Consider the following 24,348-nt stretch of genomic DNA (forward strand, 5'->3'; position numbering starts at 1 on the left):
GTCTATCTTGCAAAGTTGACCCTTCGTACAAAAGTGTCTGCTTGTGCAAAAGTGACTTTGTGCAAGCAAAGACGAATCGTGAAAACTTATCTACTCGTGCGAAAGTGAATCCACGAAAAGTTAACTGTTCGTACAAAGTGACCTTTCGTAACAAAATGCCGCCGTTCAAAAGTGTCCCTTTGCGCTAAGGTGACCTTTCGTGTAAAAGTGACTTCGTGCAAAACAGACCTGTCCCCAGTTTAATTATAAAGCTAAAACTTAGAATCATCTTTTTGTTTGAGTTTTTTTTAAAGCATATAAGTAATAAAATAATTTTAAATTTACTTTATATAAGTAGTTGGTTAGATAAAGAAATTTGAGGTTATTTTTTTTTAGTATACTTGTTTTTTTCATAGAAATTAAAATTTAAAAAAAATTTAAACTATGAGATTGATAAAAAATAATTCGCTTGTCCTATGAAAAAATTTACTTTAACAAGTTATTCCAAGAAAAAACATACAAAACAAGAAGTTCGTAAGTATTCATGCATTAAATAAAAAACCATGTTTAAACAGATTTTAGTAGGTTTCATAAATCTAAAAACTACCTTAAGTATTTTAAAACGATTTGTGTTTCAGCAAAACAATTTAATAACTTAGCAAAAGTTTTAATACAACATTCTTAAATTCTTTTTGAATTCTTAACTATTCTTAACGGACTTTCAAAAAGTAGTTTAGAATAAAATAATTTGAGCAATAAAACTAATTAAAAAATGTGAAATAATGTATAAATATTTGTGTATCTATAAGTTAAAAATTGGCTTCCTTTAAACTTTTATTTATTGTTTTTTAAAAATAACGAGTTTAACTCATTAATTTGTTTTCAAACTCGCCCAATGAACAACACATATGAAGTAAATCCAGTTTTATTGTTTAATAAAGAAGCTTTTGCTTTTACTTGCAAAACTGCATAAAATAACTAACTGTATCTAAGTGGTTTTCTAAGTTTTAAAATCTGTCTATTAAATTAGTAATTTATTCAATTTGTGTACCCAAGGCAACTAAGTAAACATTTCTAATATTTAGAAAATAGTTTTACTAGATAAGATGTTGTTTAGAACTATCAAAAATTTGTGGATCTGATACATGGCTTTGAATACACACTGAGTTGGACTTGCGAGATTAAACCTCTTTGGCCCACAGTCCACATTAAACCTTTTTGAGTTTGTTTTGACCACACAACAGAGTTTCTGTGCTTAGTAAATCATATTTTGTGCACACAATTGCAATATGGGATGCCAGTAATTTAAAAATGTGGTTGTATTTTTTTAGATACTGAACACTTTTCCTAAATGAGACACAACTTAGTTTATGTTCTAATTTGACTATAAATTCTAAATTCTATTTCATTGTAAAATCAATAGCATTGTTATATATTTTGATGTTTTGGAAAAACAATAAACAGAGGTCTCTACTTATACAAGAAGAATCATAACAATATAATTTTTTATAAATTTTATAAACTAAACAATGTTTTGCTCAATGAGCTCATCAGGACTTATTCAAATAAAATGAGCTTATTGAGCTGAACACTTTTTAATTAATAAAATTTAGAGATAAAGAAATTGTAAAAGCAATAACTTAGTTTAGATATTTTTTGAATTCTTGTCTCAGTATTTATTCAACCATAACTGATAAAATAGAGTAAATACTTTAAATTACTTAGAGTTGGAAAGCTTCTAAAACATTACAAAATTAGTAAAATAATTAATACTACTTCTTAGCATATACTTCAGAAAATTAGGATATTATTTGATGTGATAATGTTATTTTTTGTATATTGTTATAAATACAGGATGTTTTTGTGCCAATAGAACCCATGATAACTCTTGCTAGTTAGATAATTTTAAAACACTCAGACCAACTCAGGATAGTTAAGGCCCAAGGGGGGGATAAGACATGTTTTTTTTCAAGTTGATCTTATTTTAATCAGTTTTTTCTAAGCTTGAAGATGCTTTTTATTGTTTTAAAAATTCAAATTATTTTTTGAGATATGACTAGTCAAAGACGGGTAGCGTAATAGGTTCCTTATGGAAAGGGAAAACTAAAACACCAAAAAAAGACTATTTTATTTAAAATCTATGTCCTCCTACATTTTTCAATCAATCTTCTTCAAACTTACACAGTCTAATCTTTATACAATAACAAAAAATGTTACTTTGGAATTTGAAAAAAAAATGTTAAAATATTCTTTAAAAAAAAAAAAACTTTTTTTTTTAATTTTTCTGATAAAATTTTTATTTTTTTACATTATTAAAATTCTAAAGTAACGTTTGTTTCTTTTAATATAAGGAACATTTCCTGAAAATTTGAAGAAGATTGCTTGAAAAATTAAGGAGGAGATAGATTTTTAGTGAATTTTTAAATTTCTGAGAAAATTGACCCCAAAAAATTTGCGGTCCATATGTTTGTATTGGAAACTTTTTACAAAAAATAAAATATCTCAACAGTTAAATGATATTTTTAAATTCTATAAAAAACAGTCTTGTAATTTGTATTTAAAGCTTTCATATAAAAGCCAAAGTTAATTTTTGTAAAAAAAATGTTGGACCCCCCTATGGCCTTAAACTTGAACTTTTTTTGTAAAAATCAAAATAATTTTTGTACTTCTGCTAAATTTCAGGCAAGTTTTTAAGACTTTTAATCATTTTTTAAATAGTGTTTTTATTAAGGGCATAGGGGAGTGTAAAACACTTTTTTCAATTTAGTATTATTTTATAAAGTTTTTACTAAGCTACAAGATTCTTTCACAGATTTAAAAAATTCAAAATAATTTTTGAGATACAGCCGATCAAATTTTGAAGGCAACTATAGATTCCTTATGGAAGGCGCAAACTTAAACAGCAAAAATAGACTATCTCACTAAACATCTATCTTCTCTTACGTTTTTTGAGATAACTACCTCAAAATTTTAGGAAGTGTTCCATGATATATTTAGAAAATTCTATTGGAAAGAATTTAAAAAAAAAACTAAAATATAAGATTTTTATGTAAAAAAAAACTAAAAAACAGTTTTTTATTATAAAGTTTTTGTTTTTGATTTTTAAAGTTTTGTTCCAACAGAATTTTCTCAAATACGGCAAGGAACTTTTTCCTAAAAACTTTAAGGAAGTTATCTCAAAAATAGTAGGAGGAGATAGATTTTTAGTGATTTATAGTTGTTTGCTGTTTTATTTTGCGCCTCCCATAAGGAACCTATTGTTGCCTCTGACTTTGACCAACCATATCTCAAAAATTATTTTGAATTTTTAAAGTCTGTAAAAATCATCTTGTAGCTTAATAAAAACTTTATAAAATAAAATGGAATTGTGAAAAAAGTGTTTTAACCCCGTTTATGCCTTAAAGTCCTTTTGTAATAAATTTTGTGATTTTAGCAACTTAAGCTTCATTATCAGTATTTTTATAGTTTTTAGTTGATTAACTTCTCATAATTTTCTTATAAACTCAAACTAGCTTATTGTAACATAGTCTTGTTTTTGATCACTTCGGCCTACTTTATAGCCTCAAAAAGAGTAACAATCCAGTCAAACCATTCCTATTAAAATTTTAAAGTTTTTTGAGTCAACCAAGTATGATTTGTCATTATAATATTACCTGTCCCTTTATTAATTATAGTTTAATTTATTAAAAAAAAAAAAAAATTAAGCAATCATTTCAAAACTTTTACTCTATAGTCTTAATGAAAAAATTTACTTTTTGTAGAATTAAATTATTATTATTTTTTAAATCATTGTTTTTTAATAATAAAAAAATTGTACCTTATATTATAAAGTACGTTTTTTGAAAAATTTTGCAAAATTTCAGTTAAAAAAAAACAAGTAAAAAACAACAATTTGTAACTTTCTAAAATCTGCCAAAATTTAAGATAAAGGTTGTTTTGACATACCTTTATATTGTTTTTTTATCAAACTAATTATACTTTAAAAGTTAAATTTATTTTTACCATGTAAAACAAGGTTTTAAAGTGGGCAACATTGCTCCATGGGTTTAGTTTTGGTTATCGCAAAGGAATTAACTAGTAAGGAAGCAAGAAGTGAATGGTTAATTAATTAAGTGATAGGAAATGTCTAATAAAAGATGATAGTTTTAAAATTTTCTGCCAAGTGGTCAATTATAATAATAAGTTTTATAAACTCTGCTGTAAAAAGTATCTTATAGTATACTACCCTCTAAACTTTCAAATAAAGAGCAATGTTATTTTTTGTAATAAAAATGTTGATCTATTCTATGGCTTTAACAGAGTTGTCACACACTCAGGACACTCAGGATATTTTGAAATTTTTGAAAATATCAAGATTACTCAGTGTAAATTAGGATAACTCTAGATATTTTAGATTAATTTTTAAACTCAGGTTGATTCAGAATATTTTGTTTTGTTATAATAACTCGGGATAGTTTTAAGATATCTAAAAATCTCAGGCTAGTTCTTAAGGTTTTGAATGAGATTTCATTGATTAAGTTTCAGTGTTTTGTTACTTAATAACCATTTTTTTGAAGATCTTTATTTTTTCAAAAGGATTTGAAAAATCTTAGGATGACTCAGGACAGAGTAATTTGACTTAATTAAATATTTGAACTCTGCTTTAAGCAAAATAAAAATATTATATCTCTAGGATTAAGGCCATAGGGGGGGGGGTCCGACTTTTTTTTTTACAAAAAATAACTTTGGCTTTTATATGAAAGCTTTAAATACAAACTACTAGCCTGTTTTTATAGAATTTAAAAATATCATTTAACTTTTGAGATATTTTATTTTTTGTAAAAATTTTCCGATACAAAAGTATGGACCGCAAATTTTTCGGGGTCAATTTTCTCGGAAATTTTAAAACTCACTAAAAATCTATCTCCTCCTTCATTTTTTGACCTAGAGACTTCAAATTTTCAGGAATTGTTCCTTTTAATATTTTGAAGAATCCTAAAGTTGGAATTTTTGAAATTTTGAAAAATAAAAATTTTATTCACAAAAAACTAAAAAAAAGGGTAGTTTTTTGACAATATTTTTTTTTTTACTCAAAATTAATAAAATTCCTACAACAAATCTCTTTAAAGTTTAATGATACACATTCTGTAAAAATTTGAGAAAGATTACTCAAAAAATGAAGGAGGAGATAGATTTTTAGTGAAATAGTTTTTTTTCGCATTTTTAGTTTTCGCCTTCCATAAGGAACCTATTGAGCGCCCTTTCTTTGATCGCTTATATCTCAAAAGTTACTTTGAGTTTTTTTAAGCGGTTAAAAGTGTCTGATAGCTCAGATTAAATTCTACAAAATAAGATCAAGTTGTAAAAAACAAAGTGGACCCCCCCCCCTATGGCCTTAATTTCAAATAAAAGATTTACTAGAATGCAAGTCTATGATTTTATAGTCATAGGGTTTTGTTTAGTAGCTTTTGTTAGTGTGGCTAGTTTACCTAGAAACTTAGATAAAACTTGATTTTAATATTTTAGGCAAAAAAATCTGGAATTTTAAACAATGTTTATATACAACATTAATTAATCAAAATTTTATTTGTAAAACTCAGTTTCACCCTTTTTGGGACCTTCAGTTACAATTTAAATCTTATTCAAATAGAATATTTAAAACTTTTATATGTATAATAGTGAAAGTTTTATCAGTTAAAAAACAAACTCCATACACAAAAAAAAAACACATTATACAAGGTTTGTATATATTTATATATTTATTTATCTAATTATATAAAAACTATAATTTAAACAGCTGTTTCACACATTGAAATGTAAAATTTCATGTGATTAATAAACTGTAACTTACTGACGATCACATGAAATTTTACATTTCAATGTGTGAAACAGCTGTTTAAATTATAGTTTTTATATAATTAGATAAATATTTAGCTCCAACTTAATTTGTCGAGCACTATCAATCAGAACTTTTTATAAAACCTTTAATATATATATATATATATAGATATATATATAAACCTTGTATAATGTGTAATTATATATAAATAAATTTATATATATATAAAGTTTAATTTAAAACACATTTCTTGGGAAGTCAAAAAGTTCTAGCATGCAAGTTTTTAAAAATCAGCCTAAGGTTTTTACAAGGTGTTTTTGTGACAATTGCCACATGTAAAAAAATATATTGAGCTGAAAACTCAAAGTCTGCAATTTTTAAAAGCACCCTTATGTATATTAAGCTAATTTTATGTAACATATCTACTTTGCATTTTTATAAGAGTTTTTTATGTTGATCAACCATTTTTAGTTTTATGATTGAAAAAAATCTGTTCAAATTAATTTTTGATGCTAAGCTTTCAAAAAATTTTTATTTTATTTTACTCATTTATATAAAAAATGCAAATATGAAATTATTTAAGAGATTTTTTTTACAATCTATAAATACATATATTATATATTAACAAAACTTCAATTTAACTATCAAAAACTACTAAACAATTAGAAACTGAAAAGATTTTTTAAGATACTCATTGGGTTTTAATCTATCATAAAAATGTTTTTCATAAAAAAACTAATAAGTTTCATATAATTTATTTGAAACTGTCTTTTCTGTGTTTTAAGTTTAGATAATTAAAGGCATTGGAGTGTTTACCTGGTTGTTTACTAGTTGATCTTGTTTTTTACAGTTTTATGTTAGCTATTCGAATCCAAGTAACAAAGTTATGTAATTTTAATATGTAGGTGTTAAAAATGAGTCAATAGATTCCTTATTAAAAACGCAAAACAAAAGGCAAAAACTAACATGTTGATAAAAATAAGTTTTCCTCATTTTCTAACCAATAAAAAAAAAACAATTTTGTTACTTAAAAATAAAAAAGACCTATAAAAAACATTTGATAAAAAAAACACTTTTTTGAATTTTGTTTATTATCTTTTTCTTTCTACATTTTAACTTTTGTTTGTGAATTAAAAAAAAATGAAAACAGGCTTGCTCGCTTAAAAAATAAAAAAATGAAGTTTTAAAGTTTTTAGAAAATTAACAAGGAAAATATTGCAGTCTATAAGTTTTTATTGGAAACTATATACAATATTAACTAGGTATCGAAAGTTATTTCTAACTAATATATTTTATAAAAACCAAACTTATACTTGATACTTTAGACAGTCATTTAAGAAAATAAGACCCAATGTAAATTTTTTTTAGAAAATTCTCACTCCTATGCCCCTAAATAAAAAAAAAGACTGTTTATTATTAACATAAAAATAAAAAACGAAAAAAAAGTAGTTCAACAAATTATGCTCTAATTGATATTCAAAAAGCAAGTATTTTGAATTCATAAGTTAAAATTTTTTTAAAAGTTTTTTTAACTTATATATTTATATAAATTTTAGTTATATATTCTTCATGTTTTATACAAATTAGGAATTAAAGTTTTATGTAGGTTATACATTTATAAACTCTTGTTTTATCAAAAGCTTTTTTAATCACTGTTATTTTGAAAAAAGCTGATTTTATAGTTTACACTAGTTAGTTGTATATTATTTTATTTTGTTGTTAGTTTAAAGTTTTTTAGCTGCAGTATCAGAACAAGCAATTTTAATTCTTAAAGTTAAATACAAAGAAAATAATCTGTGTATAAGTACTACATTTAGTATTTAGTTCTGCAAAACTTTTAAAGTACTGAATAATAAATTTTATATGATTTTAAATAAGCATTTGTGATCAGCTAAATAAGATTTTTTTTATAAAACCATTTTATTTTTTTTGAGTGTAATTTTTTGCTTTACTGTTATTATATTTTAGTTATTGATTTTATTGTTAGTAGCTGTATTAAGTTCTTTGAAATGATACAATTACTATAATAAACAGCCAGTGATTTTTATCTGTTTAGTATTTTAAATATAGTTGTAAGCTTGAAGTAAACTTATTAAGAACTGATGTCATTTTACTTAAAGCTGACAAACAATCCTACTTACTTTCACACCCTGTAACAATCAAAATAATCAATAATCAAAATATAGTTTTGTTTCTGTGAAATAAATTTTACTGTAACAAACCTATTTTTAGATGTTCTAAGAGCATAGAAAGTCCCTACTCAATTTATTAGTCTTGTTAATAATAGTTATTAAAAATACATTTAAAACTACATGTTTGTGATTTAAAATAAAAACATCTAATGAAATACTTGCTTAGTAGTTAATAATTATAATAATTTTTGGGTGTAAAAATCTACAAAACCAATTTTTAATCATTCACCTTAACGTTTCTGCATTCTAATAAGTTTGTCTTATGCATAATTCAATAACTGTTTTTCAGAAAATGAGGTTTATACTAACTCTAAGCTTAGTGTTACTTGTTTATCTAAATAATGTGTCTTGTTTCTACGTTCCTGGAGTGGCTCCAGTTGAATTTCAGATTGGTCAAGAAGTTGAAATAAAGGTTTGTTGTCTGCCTTAAAAAGTTTATTTCTTACTTTTTACCTTGTACTAGTTTTTGTTTTAAAAATTATTTAAAAATGAAGATACTCATAAAGTTGTATGATATGGTATACATACAATATTAAAGTGAGATATATTTAAGTATCTTATTAAAACAAATAAAACTTGAAAAAAAAGTTATATTTTTGTTTTATTCATTACTAGAATTTTATTTAACAAACTATCAAATTATATTACATTTTAGGGTGTGAAAATGACTAGTTCAAAAACACAATTACCGTATGAATATTATTCACTACCTTTCTGTAAACCTGAAGTTGTTGAATATAAAACCGAAAATTTGGGTTTGTTTTGTTTTCTTAATAAAAATTCTAAAAAAGGCTTGCTTGTATACATAAACATTTCAAAATGTGAATGTTTTTTTCAAAGTAGCCTAAAATTAATCTTCAAGACTTATGACAGCAATAATTAAGATGTATTTTTGTTGAGCAATATCTTGAAACATTAAAATACATATAGTATTATTGATTTTATTTTTTGTTTGAAACTTAGAAATAATATTTTTTTCATTTTAAAAGTAAATTAATTAAAATATAAGTTTTAATGTTTAAATTATGTTAAATTATTGTATTGACTTTGATATTTTTATAATTTAAAATAGTGTTAAAAAAAGCCACATAAATTTGTCTAAATAATTTTTCAATGTTAAACCATTTAGTATTTTATTTTTAATTTTTTAAAAGCATGACTTGAGTGGAGTCAAGTGAATTTAAGAACTCATTTTAAAGATAAACTTTAACTAAAACATCAGGCGAGGTGTTGCGTGGAGATAGGATTGTAAACACTCCTTATGTTGTTAAGATGAAAAAAGAGTCTCAATGCAATGTCTTATGTGAGAACACGATAACTAAAGATCAAGCAAAATTATTTATAGAAAGAATTAAGCAGCACTACTCTGTTCATTTGTTAGTTATTGTTTCTTATATTTGAACCCTATTAATTGGGTATCAAATTTACTGTAATACTGTACAAAATAGCAATAGAAAAACATTTGTACAAGAAAAAAGTTAACTTAATACTTTTTTCTAAATTTGAAGACAAAACCCTAATAAATATTAATATTAACTTTTTATTAGTAACAAAAACAATATGAAAAATGTTAAAAAAGATTCCAGTAGATAAAAAATAAACAAAACAAATGGTTGACAGGTTAGCTGACAACCTGCCATCAGCAACACACATAAAAATGGAAAGTGAGGAAATAGTCGAACATGGTTACAAGCTGGGTATTCATCTCAATGATGAGTCTACTTATATCAACAATCACCTCGTCATCAAAATGAAGTTTTTATTCTTGCTAATTAAAGAAATATCTTTATAACTAGTCTAAAATTTAAGCATCAAGGTTTTTTACTTGCACATTTTTCCTTTAAAATCATAAAATAGATTTTAGTAAATGGATATTGCATATGTTATATATAAGTAACTTTATCGAATTATGTTTAGTTTTGTTATTTTAAAATTAAGTCGTACTTGTTTTATACTTAATGAAAATATTTAAAATTTAAAATTTATTTATGCAAAAGCTTTAAAAAAGTCATTTCCATTCAATAAAAAAGAATTGGTACATAATGATCAAGCACTTGTAAAAGTTTTGTCTCTGTTTTAAATTTTTCTGTGCTTTTAACAACAAAAGCTATCATCAAATGTTAGACTTTTTAGCCCGAAAACATTTATAAGCAAAATAAAAAAATATATTCCAAATTTTTATAGGTACAACGAGAATCAAGAAGATTCAACGTTCCGCGTTGTTGGTTTCGAAGTGATACCAGTGTCGCTTTCCAGAGCTTCAGTGAATGTAAAAGACGGTATGTGCACTGTTGGTGAGCAAACTGCAAAGGAGAAAATAACCGAAGCAACAACATCAGTATTGTTCACCTACCAAGTTAAATGGGAGGTTTGTAGTTTTGTGTTATACTACCAAAACGTTATTTTTTGCTGTATAAGTTAAAAAACTACAAGTATTTAAAAAAAAAGATATTCATTATTAAACATTTTAAGCTTGTCTATTTTTAAAAGTAAGTCATAACATAAAAGTTAAATAAAGGAATTTCAAAAATTTATTTTAACTTTAATAAAATGCATAGTAATGTTAATTAATAAATAAACCAAGTTTTTTCTACAACATGACTATCAAGCAGGAATTCTGACAAAGTTTTAATAAAAGCAAATAATATTAAACTAATGTTAAAACTCTAAACCTTATTCATTCACATCAAAATTTGTATTGGAATTATATTTTTCTAGCAAAGTGACATAAGATGGGCATCCCGGTGGGACAGCTATTTGTCCATGGGAGACGCGCAAATTCACTGGTTTTCCATCGTCAACTCAATTGTTGTTGTGCTCTTTCTTGCTGGTTTGTTGATGTGGTTATATGTGCAAATTTGTGTCAAGTAAAAGCCTATAATTTATTATACATTAAAGACTTATGATTATTTCTAAACCATTCAAATATGTAAGCGTTTGAAATCTTTTATCAATTGTAATGTTTTCCTTGACGTTTTGTTAATAAATATGGTGACATTTGCATGTTTATTTTTCGCTCTTTAAAAAGGATCTTACCAAATTTTAATTTATAAGTTAGTTATAATATTATTTTATTAACCGTTTAAGTTTATCTTTCTCCAAAGACCACTTATCATCTCTAAACTATTCAAATGTATAAATAATATATTTTTTTTTAATTGAAAGTCTAAACCGCAGGAGTGCTGACGATGATCATAGTGCGAACTCTGAGACGCGACATCGCTCAGTACAACAAGGAAGACGACGACCTGGAAGACGCGTTGGAAGAAACCGGATGGAAATTAGTTCACGGTGATGTCTTCAGACCCCCCAGAAGAGTTTGTTTATTTGAATTTTTAGTATCACAAAATAATATATTTTGTGTAATAATTAAAATTCATAAGTTGAAAAACTTTTGATAATGCTTCTTATTGTTTTTAATAAAACATTTAGATCATGTTGCTGGTTTCGTTCTTTGGTGCTGGCGTGCAGTTGTTCGGTATGGCGATAGTGACAATAGTCGTGGCCATGTTGGGAATGTTGTCCCCTTCGTCCAGAGGTTCGCTGCTCAACGCCTCTTTCGCCTTGTACGTCCTCATGGGGTTAGTTTGTTTTAGTTGTGCATTAAACTATTAAATTTTTCAAGTTAATTAATTTATTTTAAACTATTCATCATTTTACTTCTATGTTTCTGTTTTTATTCACAGCCCAAAAGTTTATACTTTAAATATTGTAAACTGTTCGTTGCTTCCAGTTCTGTTTGTAAACACAATTTGAATACGACAGTGTTTTTGGCGGGTACTTCGCCGGAAGGTTGTACAAATCGCTGAAAGGCCAGCTGTGGAAGCGTGCTGCCGTGCAGACTGCTCTTTTATACCCCGCCGTCGTCGCCACCATCGCCTTCATGCTCAACTTTCTCATCTGGGGCAAGCACTCGTCTGGCGCTGTTAGTTTTGTGTTTAAAAAGTTATTTTTTTGATTTGTTTTACAAAATGAGAATTTTTTAATTAAATAAAAACATGTTTAAATAGCTTCAATGAAATCAATCACCAATAATTTTTACGGAGTACTTTTAGGTTGTTTACTTGTAATCATCAACACAATAAAACTGTTATTAACAATGTAATATTTAACAATATTTTTATTAGCTAAAATGTTATTGATTAACTCTGTAATCGATCAAAATATTTTTTTAATAGCCACATCTATTAAGCATGCAAGCATAAAGCATAAGTGTTCATTTGTAAACAAATAAAAATCTTATAGTTTTGTTTTTATGGTGAGAGTGAGCTTTCAGTTTTGTTGTATGAAATACAACAGTTTTTTTCAGAACTAGCAATAACAAGTAGTGTAAATGCTAGTTAACACTTATGAAATTTTCCAGACGCTTGTAAATATTTGCTCTTTAAATGTGTTAACCTGAATTATTTTAAGTAATCACTTTCTAAAGTAAACTGGTTTGACTGCATTTGTAGTTTTCGTAGCAAACTTTCTGACCAACTTGTTACATTTCTTCCACCACATTTTTTTATATATTACAAAATATTTTATACTATTTATATTAACTAACTCTGTTTCTAGTCTGTTGATATCACATCTTTTTAACTGAATAATAATTTTATAGCTTGTCCAAATTTTATTATAAACTGTAGTAATTTGAGCATTAAGTTTAATAAAAATATTATAAATATGTTTATTATATATAGAGTTATATATATTATAATTATATAATTTTTGATTGTATTTTAACAAGTTACTCAACATAAAACTTCAACTTAAACATTTCAGCTGCCGTTTTCAACGATGGTGCTGATACTGGTGCTGGTGGTCGGAGTGTCGCTTCCGCTAACGCTCGTCGGTTTCTACTTCGGTTACAGGAAGCAGGCTTACGAGAACCCCGTCAGAACGAACCAAATTCCCAGGCAGGTGCCGGATCAACAGTGGTACAAGGGATCAATTGCTAGGTATTTGAAGTTTGAGAAAAATGATTCATGTAGAATAAGATAAATTTTAAATATTGTATATTACATGCAGTTTTTATTAAATTGTTTTTGGTTAAAAAGCTGTAAAAGTGTGTTTTTTTATTTTGTATTTCTAATATATATTTTGTCACTTTATTTTGTACAAATATTGTATTTAGTATGGAAATGATTAATTTTGTAACATTAATTTTTTTGTAACAGTGTTATGATGGCTGGTGTTCTACCTTTTGGTGCAGTTTTCATTGAACTCTTCTTTATATTCACTGTAAGTTATTAATACTATTTTATTGTGACTCTATCTTGTTTTTAAATTTAAATTTATTATTTTGCAGTTTTCTTTTAATTACTAGGCTATGTTTAAAATTTTTATCATAAAAATAAAAATTTTCAACTAACAAACTAACAGGCTATTTGGGAAAATCAGTTTTACTACATGTTCGGTTTTCTCTTCCTCGTATTTGTAATTCTGATCATCGCCTGCAGTCAGATTGCCATTGTCATGGTCTACTTTCAACTGTGCACAGAGGTTTGTACTTTGATTTTTAGATTAAATTTAAATTGAAGTAATGAAATTTTAACCAGCTTTGCTAAGCTCAAAGTAGAGTAGATTTTACAATCAAGTAACAGCAAATATATTAAAAAATGTTTTAAGTAATTTTCCAAACGCATTGTTATGTTTTTATTTAATTAAATATTTTTATTCAAAGGACTACCACTGGTGGTGGAGAAGCTTCATGGTATCCGGAGGATCAGCCGTCTACGTGTTCCTCTACTCGCTCTTCTACTTCCACACTCAGGTAATAAACTAAGCGCTTTTGCGGTTTTCAAACTAATTATTGATACCTTTACTATTTTTTAATGTTTTAAAAGTGTGTATTATTTTAAACGAAATCTATACTAAGTATAGATTGATTTATTTGTGTATAGTTATTTTGAATTTTTAAAATTATATATTTGTGACCTGGAATAATACAAGTAAAAGAAAGTTTATAATTTCAAGTATATCTTGATATTTTTATATAATTCTTTTATTATTACTATTTTAAGTTTTTAAAGTTAAACATCTGTCATTACTACTATCCTAATAGATTATTCAGTAAGTACTTAAAATTTTTTTTTATGAGACTTAAAAGCAACTTAGTTTTGAGTTCTATATTGTAACTACAGTACACTACCGCTTAAGTACGCAAATTGAACCCGACCAAAAAGTGCGTACTTAGCACGGGTAGTGCGTACTTTTTGAAGACATAGTATAATAAGAACTTTAGTTATTTGTTTTCTTTCTTACAACTAGCCACCAAATAATTAAGCCAAATAAACAAGTCTTTTTATTTTAAATAACATTTAATACATAATTCTAATCTGCAAAACTTTTTATTAGATTTTAAAATGATTTATTTTGTCTATTATTTATTAATATAGAAAGTCAATGTCAGTCAAAGGTATAAAAAAGAATAATAAGCCATATTTTGTTTTGTTAGAGGTAAAGTACCAAACTACATTGTGTTTACCAAACATTTTGAAAACATCAATGTGTGTACATTTAAATTAAGTTATGACTTAACTATGTTGTATTTGTAGGTTTTTTTAGCTTTGTCATCTAGATTTATTTATTTAACCGCATTACAGCTCAAATATCATTGTTCTTTTCACTTTTCTGCAACCACTACATAAGTATTTAGTTTATTAACTTTTAATATCAGGACTGTCACAATTTCAGGCTCGTTAGACTACTTAGGATTACTCACGCTAGTTTAAAATTTGTGAAAGTCTTAGGCTAACTCAGCAGGTTGGCCATTCTACCTTTCTTGATAAGTGCGTACTTAAGGCGTGATGCGTACCAAAAAAAGTGCGTACTTAAGCGGTAGTCTACTGATTTAAACTTTTTATTGTATTAATCTGATGTTATTGTATTGTATAATTTTTTAAAGTTTAGTTTAAGCTGTGTAAGTTTAATTATTTGTAATGATTACAAATTTCCTACGTAGCATGATGTAATTACAGTTTTTATGAGCATCTAAATTAACGTTAACAAAGTTCTACTGTTACAAAAGTTTCTAAGGTTTTTATAATGTGTTTTTAAATCTTAGTTAGAACATACAAAAGTTGTATATGTTTTCGTTGAGAAATATATAAAAATAATCTTTGTTGTTTTAAAAAGTTGTTGAAAATAACAAATAGTTTTCTATTTAAAGTTTAATTATTTTTAGCTGGCACACTAAAAAAAAGTTGTTTATATTTAAAACTTTTATTAAGCAATCTGAATTTGAAAAGTAAATTTTTTTTTTCAAAGTTTTAGAAGTTATCAAACTTCCTCCTTAAGGTCATAAAATTGGTCCTAGTCCGCACGTTAGTTGTTAATTAAAAAATTGCACACATATGATTATATAAAACATCGGTACTAGCTAAAAAGCGTACATTATTATTCTTAAATATTGCGATTCATTTCTTATGATAATTTTTATTAATTAATTAAATTATTTAATGTGAATTTTATAGCATTTTAAAATTTATTGTAAATTACATATTTCAAATTGAAACAAAACATTAGTTTTCAATTATATGCTTAATTAAGTATAAAAAAACGCATTTTTAAAAATTAAAATAATAATTTTATAGAAGTAGAAGCTTTTTTTTTTAATTTGCATATGATTTAATTTTTTTTTATTATTTTTACAGCTGAACATCACAGCGGTCATCCCGACGATCTTGTACTTCGGATACACAGTCATCATCGTCATCACCTTCTGGATTCTCACCGGTTCCATCGGCTTCTACGCGTCCTACAGATTCGTCAGGATGATCTACTCGCAAGTTAAAATAGACTGATCACCCTCTTTATTTTGTTGTTTTTAGTGAACATTAAGGTTCATCAACATGTTTGAAAAAGTTAGGACATGTTGAATATTTATTACATACTTTATCAAATTCTAAAGAATGCTCTATTTTATTTTCCCCCTAAATTAATAACCTTACATAAACTATTTTAGATTATCTTTTTCAGTGGAAAAACTTTTGATGTTAAGTTTAATTTGATGTTAAAGGTCCTATTTTGTAAAAACTAACAGCTTTATAATTAAGTTAGCCTAGTTTGAAAAGATGTAAAAGTAGTTCTTTTAGTGAATTTTAATAATTAATTAGTTAAGTTTTAACCTTTTTGGTATTAATTGAAATTTTACATAATCAGCAGTCAGTATCAAACATTTTATGTATTATAATAGTATTTAATATATGGTAATCTTATTTTACATATAATTTTTCAATGTTTCAACCCAATAACAATAATAACAATATTTAAGAGTATTTATGTACTTGAGTTTAACCATTCTTGGAGTATTACCCGTGTTTTTAACAAATTTGTGAAACACCAAGCATTTGCTATATGAGTTGCATATGCTGTTCAACTAAAAGATGAATAACTAAGATTAATCATTTCCTAACTTTTGCTAATTTTTAAACACTTCCTATGCTGTAGAGGCAATAAGTTTTTTATTGGTCAGTTTTTTTTTAATTAAGCTAATTTACTAATATCTAAGTTTTGTTGTTTTAAATTAACATTAGTTGTTGTTGATTATTAGTTTTAGTATATTTAAGGAAAATTTTTTGTTATTAGTTTTAATTTAGTTTAACATAATTCATCTAAGGCCACCTTACTACTATTCTAATGTTTATATCTTTACTCACACAATTGATTTATTTTACCAAGAAGGGGTAAAATTGCCAATGAAAACAGTTATAAATTAATTTTTACATAAGTTTTAGTTTAACTTGGATTGATTCACTGTTAATAAAATAAAAACATTCTATGTTTTTACATATATATGCGAAGTTATCAGTTTTTTTCCAAATAAGCATGCATTTATTACTTGCTATTTGTTTCGTATGGTAACAAGTTTCACTAAAACTTATTTATTAGCCACTATTATTTTATGCTTACATGTAATAGTACACACTTTTCAATGTAGTATAAATTAGTTTTTGTCAGTTTCATGTTAGTTTACAACTTGCTAAAGCATTGAATACAATTGCAATATGTTTATGTATTTCTTAGTTGTAAATTTGGCTGTTTTTGTTTCGCTTTTGTTTCAAGTTTTATACATAAAAAGTTTAAAAATTTCGTGCTATTTTTTACTACTTTAATTTATAATAAATTATTTCGTACGAAGGCAAAAAATTTCTTACACAAATAAATTATAAGATATTAATAAGTTTATTTAAAAATAATTGTATTTGAGTAGTATATGCAAATAAGTATTTGTCACTGATGAAAATATAAAATTTTTAGTTTTTATTTAATGAAATATAATTATGCTTTTGCAAATAATGATAGTGTCAGACTTAAATAACTTTTTTGCTTTACAGCTTAAGTAGAGTTAAGTTAAATAAACTTTTTTTTGAAAGGAGAAAAATATACTTGAATAGTTGTGTTCGAAGCAGTCAGCAATTTTTTCTATGTTGTAGGAATAATTTTTTGACGTGTTTTTTTTTTAGGTAGTCGGTAGTTTTGATGTTACTGTTAACCACACGAATGAAACTTTTTTATAACTCAGGATGGAAAATCATAAAATATGGAATCCTTAAAAATAATGAAGCTTATATTTTTGTAAAGACAACAAAAGTCCTACAATTTTGAATTTTATATAAATATTTTCTAGTTCTAAGAATGGTTTTAATTTTTTGTTTGAAAATAAAAAGTACTACAAAATTGTTTGTAAATCTTTCTGTAAACACCTGAAACAAATACTTAACTTTAAATATTTTTTAAAGTTAACAAAGTTGTCTTTTAATTTATAATTTGAACTAGGTTTTTTTACGGAAGCTAAATAAAAACATTATTTTAGTTGAAATTGCCATTAAACTATATAGGAATAGCACTGTAAAAACCTAGTTTGAAACAAAAGTGATTGTTATCAACACTTAAGGCTGCTTATTAATATACTATAAATAGATAAAAACACTTTTATTTCCTGAAAACTTGGTCGTTTTTATATTGAGATTTGAGATAGTAATACTTTTTTACCGATACATGTAGTAATAACACTTGTATAGAATAAAAAGTATTGTTATATTAAAGAGAATTTGTTTATTTTTTAGAACTGTATTTACACTTGAATACACTTGTTTTCATATAAAAAGTTGCTCGCGGACCGCAGTTACTTAAAATAATTTTGCAATATACATAAAAATAGTATCTAAAACTAAACAATATAAGTACTATTAGTTATGAGATTAAGATCCAAGTTGAATTTTTTTATCAAATAAATGATTGTTTTAAACAAATATTTTTATAGCTAAAAAGTAAATCGCGGGCTAAAGTTTTCTGTTTTTTTTGCCGACCTCTTTTGTATTTAAAAGAAAAATCTTGCAAAGTTGGTTCACAATTGGAAATAAGATTATTTTTTAGATTATAATTTTTGAGCAGAAAGCCAACATTCTAGTCCATTCATAGTTTAAAATTTAAACTAAAAAACCCGCCCACTACAAAATTTATGTCAGTTGGTGCGAGGCGATTTGAAGAGGATTTGCTTTAAATAAATTAAGATTCATTAAAAGTTTAAAATCAGCGATTAAAGAAGAAAAAAACAATATTTAATAAAAAAGGTTTTAATTATTGTTTCATAGTTTAAAAAAGGTTTGTTTAATTAGTAGTTTTGTCATAATTTTAGTCGTTATCTAAAAAGTAAGATAAAAACAATGCATATGCAATTTCGTACTTTTTTTGTCGTTACTCTAGTAAACTTTCAAATATTTAGGTACTTTCAGCACGACATGAGTTTATTTAAGAATAAGTTTTTCAAATCTTTGTTTTAGTTAATTTAGATAAATTTGAAATACAAACTAAAAATAATTTTTTTCTTCTGATTTGTAGTCACTTTTATTAGTTTAGTTCATTGAATGACAAAAAAAGCGCTAAAAAAGGTAGTTTACAAAAGACCTTTCGATATTAGAGTCGTACACTATTTGAATACAGTTTAACGTCTTGTCCAGGACAGACAACTTTTTCTTCAACAATACTCGAAAATAAAAAACATTTTTAAAATTTTTATAGAATAATTTTAGTTTAAAGCGTTCTTTTTTATTATCTAAACGTTTTATTAAAAATCTAACGTGTATCAAAAAATATATATGAGTTTAGCTTTAGCTTAGTTTCAAAACAAATCTTATTTTTTTATATACAAAATGAGTAGAAAAATATAATTTAGAAAGTTACTATTCTGAGTCTGACAGTTTTGATCTAAATTATATAAAATTGTAAACTTCATTAAAATTTATTTTTTGAAAGATTTACAAACTTTAACTTTAGACGAAATTTATTTCTTCATTTCAAGCAAATTGGGCTCACTGTGGTTTGCACACAATGTAAATTGTTTTAATACCACTATTTTCTTGAAGAATTAAAAAAATCTTTATGATTTCGTTTTATGAAAGCCTTAAAGACCATTTAAAACAATTTAAATCTATTTTGTTGAAAACCTTTGAGATCAAAAACTTAAGTAATTCTAATTAATTTGTTATCATGGTTCAATATTTCTTTAGTTTAGCATTGCTAAATTCACAAGTCTTGGAAGAACTTAAAAAAATAACTATTTAAGTGAAACAAACTAAGTTTAAAACAGAAATACTGTTGATATTCAGTAATTTGTTAAAATTAAGTTTTTATAAAACCTAGAAAAAAAAAGAGATATGAACAAAGTTTCCAAAAAAAACATTTGGCCAACCTGACAACTGTGTACATTTAAATCTGTGAATTCAATTTTTATGTGCGTTTTTGTATTAATCTTAAAGCATTATGTTATTATCATCAGAGCTATTAAAATTGTAATTAAGATGTTCTAAAGTTAAACATTTTTAGTAGACTAAGAAAGAAAATAATAATTTAAAACTAGTGTAGGGTATGTAACGCATTAAAATTAATACTTCAATTCTAATGAACTCTATTAATAAATTATTTTTATTTAAGGTATTTTGTGCGCCTTAATTTCAGCACTGTTAGTTTGTTAAAAGTTTTCAATAAAGATAATTCTCAAAAACAAAGCTAGAAATTTTGACTGTTTTAATCAGCTATATTATTTGTAAAATTTATTAGTTTGGGACTATTTATATTACAACAAAGCTAGATTATAGTTATTTGCCTAAATTTTTTTTACAATACTATTAAAGAACAAATTTAAAAAACTTATTTTTTCTAAATTTGCATCTACTTTAAACTAAAATAAAACTCCACAACCCCCTTTAAATTTTTGAGATTTAAAGTGACATTATATAAATTTATATCTTAAATTTATAATTTTGCTATGTTTTTGTAGACATTCTTTTATTAGCAGCTTATAAAGGATGTCTAAAACGAAAGTCAAACGAACGTTACATGATATAATAAGACACAAAAAAGGAAGCATTAACAAGCCAAAGCTGCTTAGTAAAGCAGTGTAAGTGGTATATTTTGTTACTGGTGTGTATTATAGCTGCCAACAAAGAGTGATTGAAGCTATAAAAATGTCGTTTTGTTTACAAAATCCAGAATTTGAGATGCTAGAACCGTTGCTTTAAAACAGCATGGTTTAAATTTGTTAAACTAGGTTGTTTTAAAACTAACTCTTAATTTAAATAAAAGGTTAACAAAAACATTTTTATACTTGGAAAAAAACTTTTGAAAATAGCAATTAATGAAACGAATGAAAAAAATATAAGTTATGTTTTCCAAATTGCCATTTGGCCACTTAAAAATATGCTTTTGCGTTTAAGTGCATTGTTTCCCGGGTAGGCCTATACTGCACCGTTCTACTTCAAGTATTTACTAATTAGCACTGCTACTTGATAAAATTTTTATTTGTTGAGCAACTTTTTTCATTCTTGGCAAAATCAGCTTTTCTAAAACTCCACGCATTAATTCATCTTCACTATTTACTCCGTTTGTCTTTTTTATGTCTGATAGAGCCCAAAAAGCTCTTTTGGCAAGATGGGTAGTGGGCATTGCAACTAGTTTGTTTACTGCTAAAATCGCAAGAGATTTGTAATTTGAATCTTGAAGCGTTTTAACCCAGAACTCTGAGTAGGAACTTTGAAGCAATTCGCTTTTTTTTACCAAATCGTTTTTCAATTCTATCAATTTGCCTGTTTTTTCTTCGTTATTCAATTTGGCATCATCAACATCCTGAATGACAAATGGGTTTACAATCCACTTATTTTGATTAGAGTCATCTGAAAAATCTTCAAGGTTAAACTGACAATTAGGATTGTTTTTTTCAATAAAAGCTCTAAAATCTTTCTACTTTTTTGCTTTTCCAGAAGTGTTAACAGCAACACACTTCTCCCACTGAAGCTTTTCTGCTGTGAAAAATTCTTCTAACTTTGTAAAAATGCTGGTTCCTGTTGAGTCGACACCAACATAACCGCAGAAAAGCATGTGGTCTGAAATTTTGCTGGTACTTGCGTCTGGAAATCTTGCAAACACCAGCAGGTAAGTTTCACCGAACTGATCAACACTCACATGAATCAGTAAGCCAAAACAGGGCGAATCACGTAATTTTACTAACAACTGATCTTTCAAGTCTTGGGCTATCAGCGTGCAATTACTTACCATTGTGTTCTCAGACAATGAAATTTTTTTCATGCTTTCAAGTTCTTCACTTTCTCCAAGGATAGTTTCAACAGTCATTATTATGCAGTCTTTTATTACTTCTTCAGCATAAGTAAAGGGTTTTCTTTCTTTCATCAACATATGAGATACTTCTAATGACGAAAGTATTTGACGATCGCTTTGATTATCTTTGTTGTTGCTCAAAGAAGCTGATTTTTGGTTGTCAGATGCCATTTTATTTTAATGAATTTTAACTACTTAAGCTGCAGATTTTTTACCTTTCTTATCTATAAGCTGTATGAAATTTTTTATTTTTTTGTTTAATTATTTTGTTAAAAACATAATTTGCTATCTTTTAAATTTCTAAAATATGGTATAGGACTTAAGTTTTTTAGAACAAAATTCTTAACTTATACTTTTCTATTCAAATCTAAAAAATATCTATAAAAACATGTCAAACAAAAAATTTAAGAAAAGTCAAGTCTTGAACTTATAACTTTGTATATACTAAATTATAAAACTAAAGTACTAGTTAAATAAAATAACAAGATTAAGTACTAGTTAAACAAGATTATCATTAAATTTTTTCATTAGAAATTGATCAAATTATTTTCAAACTATTAAAGCTAGTTTGGTAAATTTAATCTTGAGAAAATTTTTAGTTCTATAAGTAAACTTAATTTATAGACTTGGAAATCCTAGTCCCAAAAAAGAAGGGTGAATACTTTTTGCCTGTAAAGTTAATACCAAAACAAAAATAATATGTTTGTATTTTTCAGTTGCATTAAGATTTCATTTAAAAACTGTATACCTTTATTTCGAGGGAAAGATTGTTTTTAGAATTAGTTTGTAGCTCTAAAGTTTTGTCTTTATTTTTAGTTTTAAGTTAATTTCTAAATAAGAAACTATGTTAAGTAGTATAAAAACATTGAAAAGATCCTGTAAAGTTACTTTAAATGTATTTTTAATAATTTTTTTTTGATGATGACAAAAAAATCTTATTTATATGATAGATTTTTTGTGTTAAATCAAAATTTTACTACATAAAATGTTAAAATTATCAAAAATACCAGGTTTTTCCAAGTTATTTTTGCCTAAATTGTCAATTTTCATGTTTTTCCAGGTAAAGTGCCAAAAATCTTTGAGCCAAAATACTGTCTTTAGACATTTTAAAGTCTTTAAACAAAATTTATTATAAAATAACAAATATTGAAACTATTTCAACTAAAGATCTATTGAAAAACTGGAACCAAACTGTCTTGAGTCAGCCTGAGTTTTTATAATTCTTTTAAACAGTCCTGAGTTCTTTTCAAAATATAAATCTGTCCTGAATTATCTTGAGTGTAAGTTGCTATATTGTACTTATTACAATCTGAAAATAGTTTTTATAAATTTATATTAATTTTTTAACACAAAATAATTTCACATTTTGTTTACTAATATACATACACATACAAAAACGAAGATTAAATTTTTCAACTTGTACGTGTTTTATAGTTTTAAATGAATTGCTATTTTTGAATTAGCACCTGAACTTTATGTTGCTAGTTTTTGAAATAAAAGTTTTACAAAAGTTAAATATGACTTTTTTACAATTAAGAGACTTTAACTTTTTTCAGTTACATAATTAGTTTGACAAGAGTAAATTAAAAAAAAATCTATATCCTTCTTTAAAATAAAAACAGTTTACTCAACTTACTAATACTATTTGACCATTACTTAAATGAAGTTGTAAAATATACCTAAAATGTATTGTGATAAAGAACTTGTTATAGAGCTTCAATTTTATTACAAATATTTCCTTTAATGGTATTTAGATAAATATTTGAAATAAAGATAAATTTTAAAATTATGAAAAAATTACTTGGTAATATAACTTTATACTACTGTATAAGTTTAAATTGCAGTATATTTAAACCATTGAAAAAAAAAACAGAAGCAGTTTTTTTCTTTTTATCTAATAAAAAAACTGACTGTATTAAATAAAGATTCCAAATTTAAATTTACAAAACAATAATAGAGGGTATAAAATACAAATTTATAGACAAACATTTATCTAATGTTTTATATAATTAAATTGTTAAACTATCTTTTTTTTTTTTAAATCACTTGATATATTGGAAGTGAAAAGGTTGCCATTCTTTTAGTTAAAAATACTGCCCTGAGTAACCCTGATTTTTTTTCGAATCCTTTATAAGAAAAACTTGCTTTTGGCACCTGCATTAAATGTTCTATAAACTTATTATAAATACTGTTTTTGAAGATTAGACAAAACGAGTTTGTACTCTTTTTGTTTTTACTGAAAACAAGTATTTATAAGTTATAAAAAAACAACTTTATCATTTAAGGTGTATAAAAGTACATAATTTTACTAAACTATATAAGTAATTAAATCATAAGGTATATTGAAACTTTTTATTGCATTGTTAAACTTTTAAACCTCTTAAACTGTTTCTGTATAATTTAATCTCAAATCATGATAAATATAAATTTAAGATGTAAAACAAAAACTACAATGTAGAATAGTTAAGAGCTAGCCGCAAAGCTAATAAAGTTTAAAATAAGCATCTAAAAATCAACAAAATCATGTTCTTGAAAAATTTTTGATATATAAAACAAATAATATTGACCCTGGGTCAACTTAATTTTATTCTAGATCTACAAAAAAATTCTACCTTGAGATTTTAAAAATTTCTAAAAACTATCCTAAGATTTTTAAAAAATCTAAATCTATCCTGAGATTTTTACAAAAATCAAAGTTACGCGGATTCATCCAGAGTTTAAATAAACTAGTCAAAACATCCTGAATTATCTAGAGTT

General features: G+C 25.4%; 1 protein-coding gene across 1 annotated transcript; it reads left to right on the forward strand.

The window, feature by feature from the left end:
* The first annotated feature begins 8,281 nt into the window (after positions 1–8,281).
* Positions 8,282–17,115, forward strand: LOC145844676 (transmembrane 9 superfamily member 4-like). Its single transcript, XM_082952088.1, has 14 exons — positions 8,282–8,401; positions 8,645–8,744; positions 9,212–9,365; positions 9,610–9,744; positions 10,174–10,357; positions 10,708–10,819; positions 11,167–11,306; positions 11,422–11,570; positions 11,755–11,914; positions 12,757–12,932; positions 13,152–13,215; positions 13,357–13,476; positions 13,658–13,747; positions 15,630–17,115. Exons 1-14 carry the CDS (start codon positions 8,282–8,284, stop codon positions 15,777–15,779), a joined length of 1,854 nt encoding a protein of 617 aa, XP_082808214.1. The 3' UTR covers positions 15,780–17,115.
* The last annotated feature ends 7,233 nt before the right edge of the window (positions 17,116–24,348 follow it).

This window comes from Thalia democratica, chromosome 1 (assembly GCF_965202585.1).
Source record: "Thalia democratica chromosome 1, ktThaDemo2.hap1.1, whole genome shotgun sequence".
Taxonomy (NCBI): Eukaryota; Metazoa; Chordata; class Thaliacea; order Salpida; family Salpidae; genus Thalia; species Thalia democratica.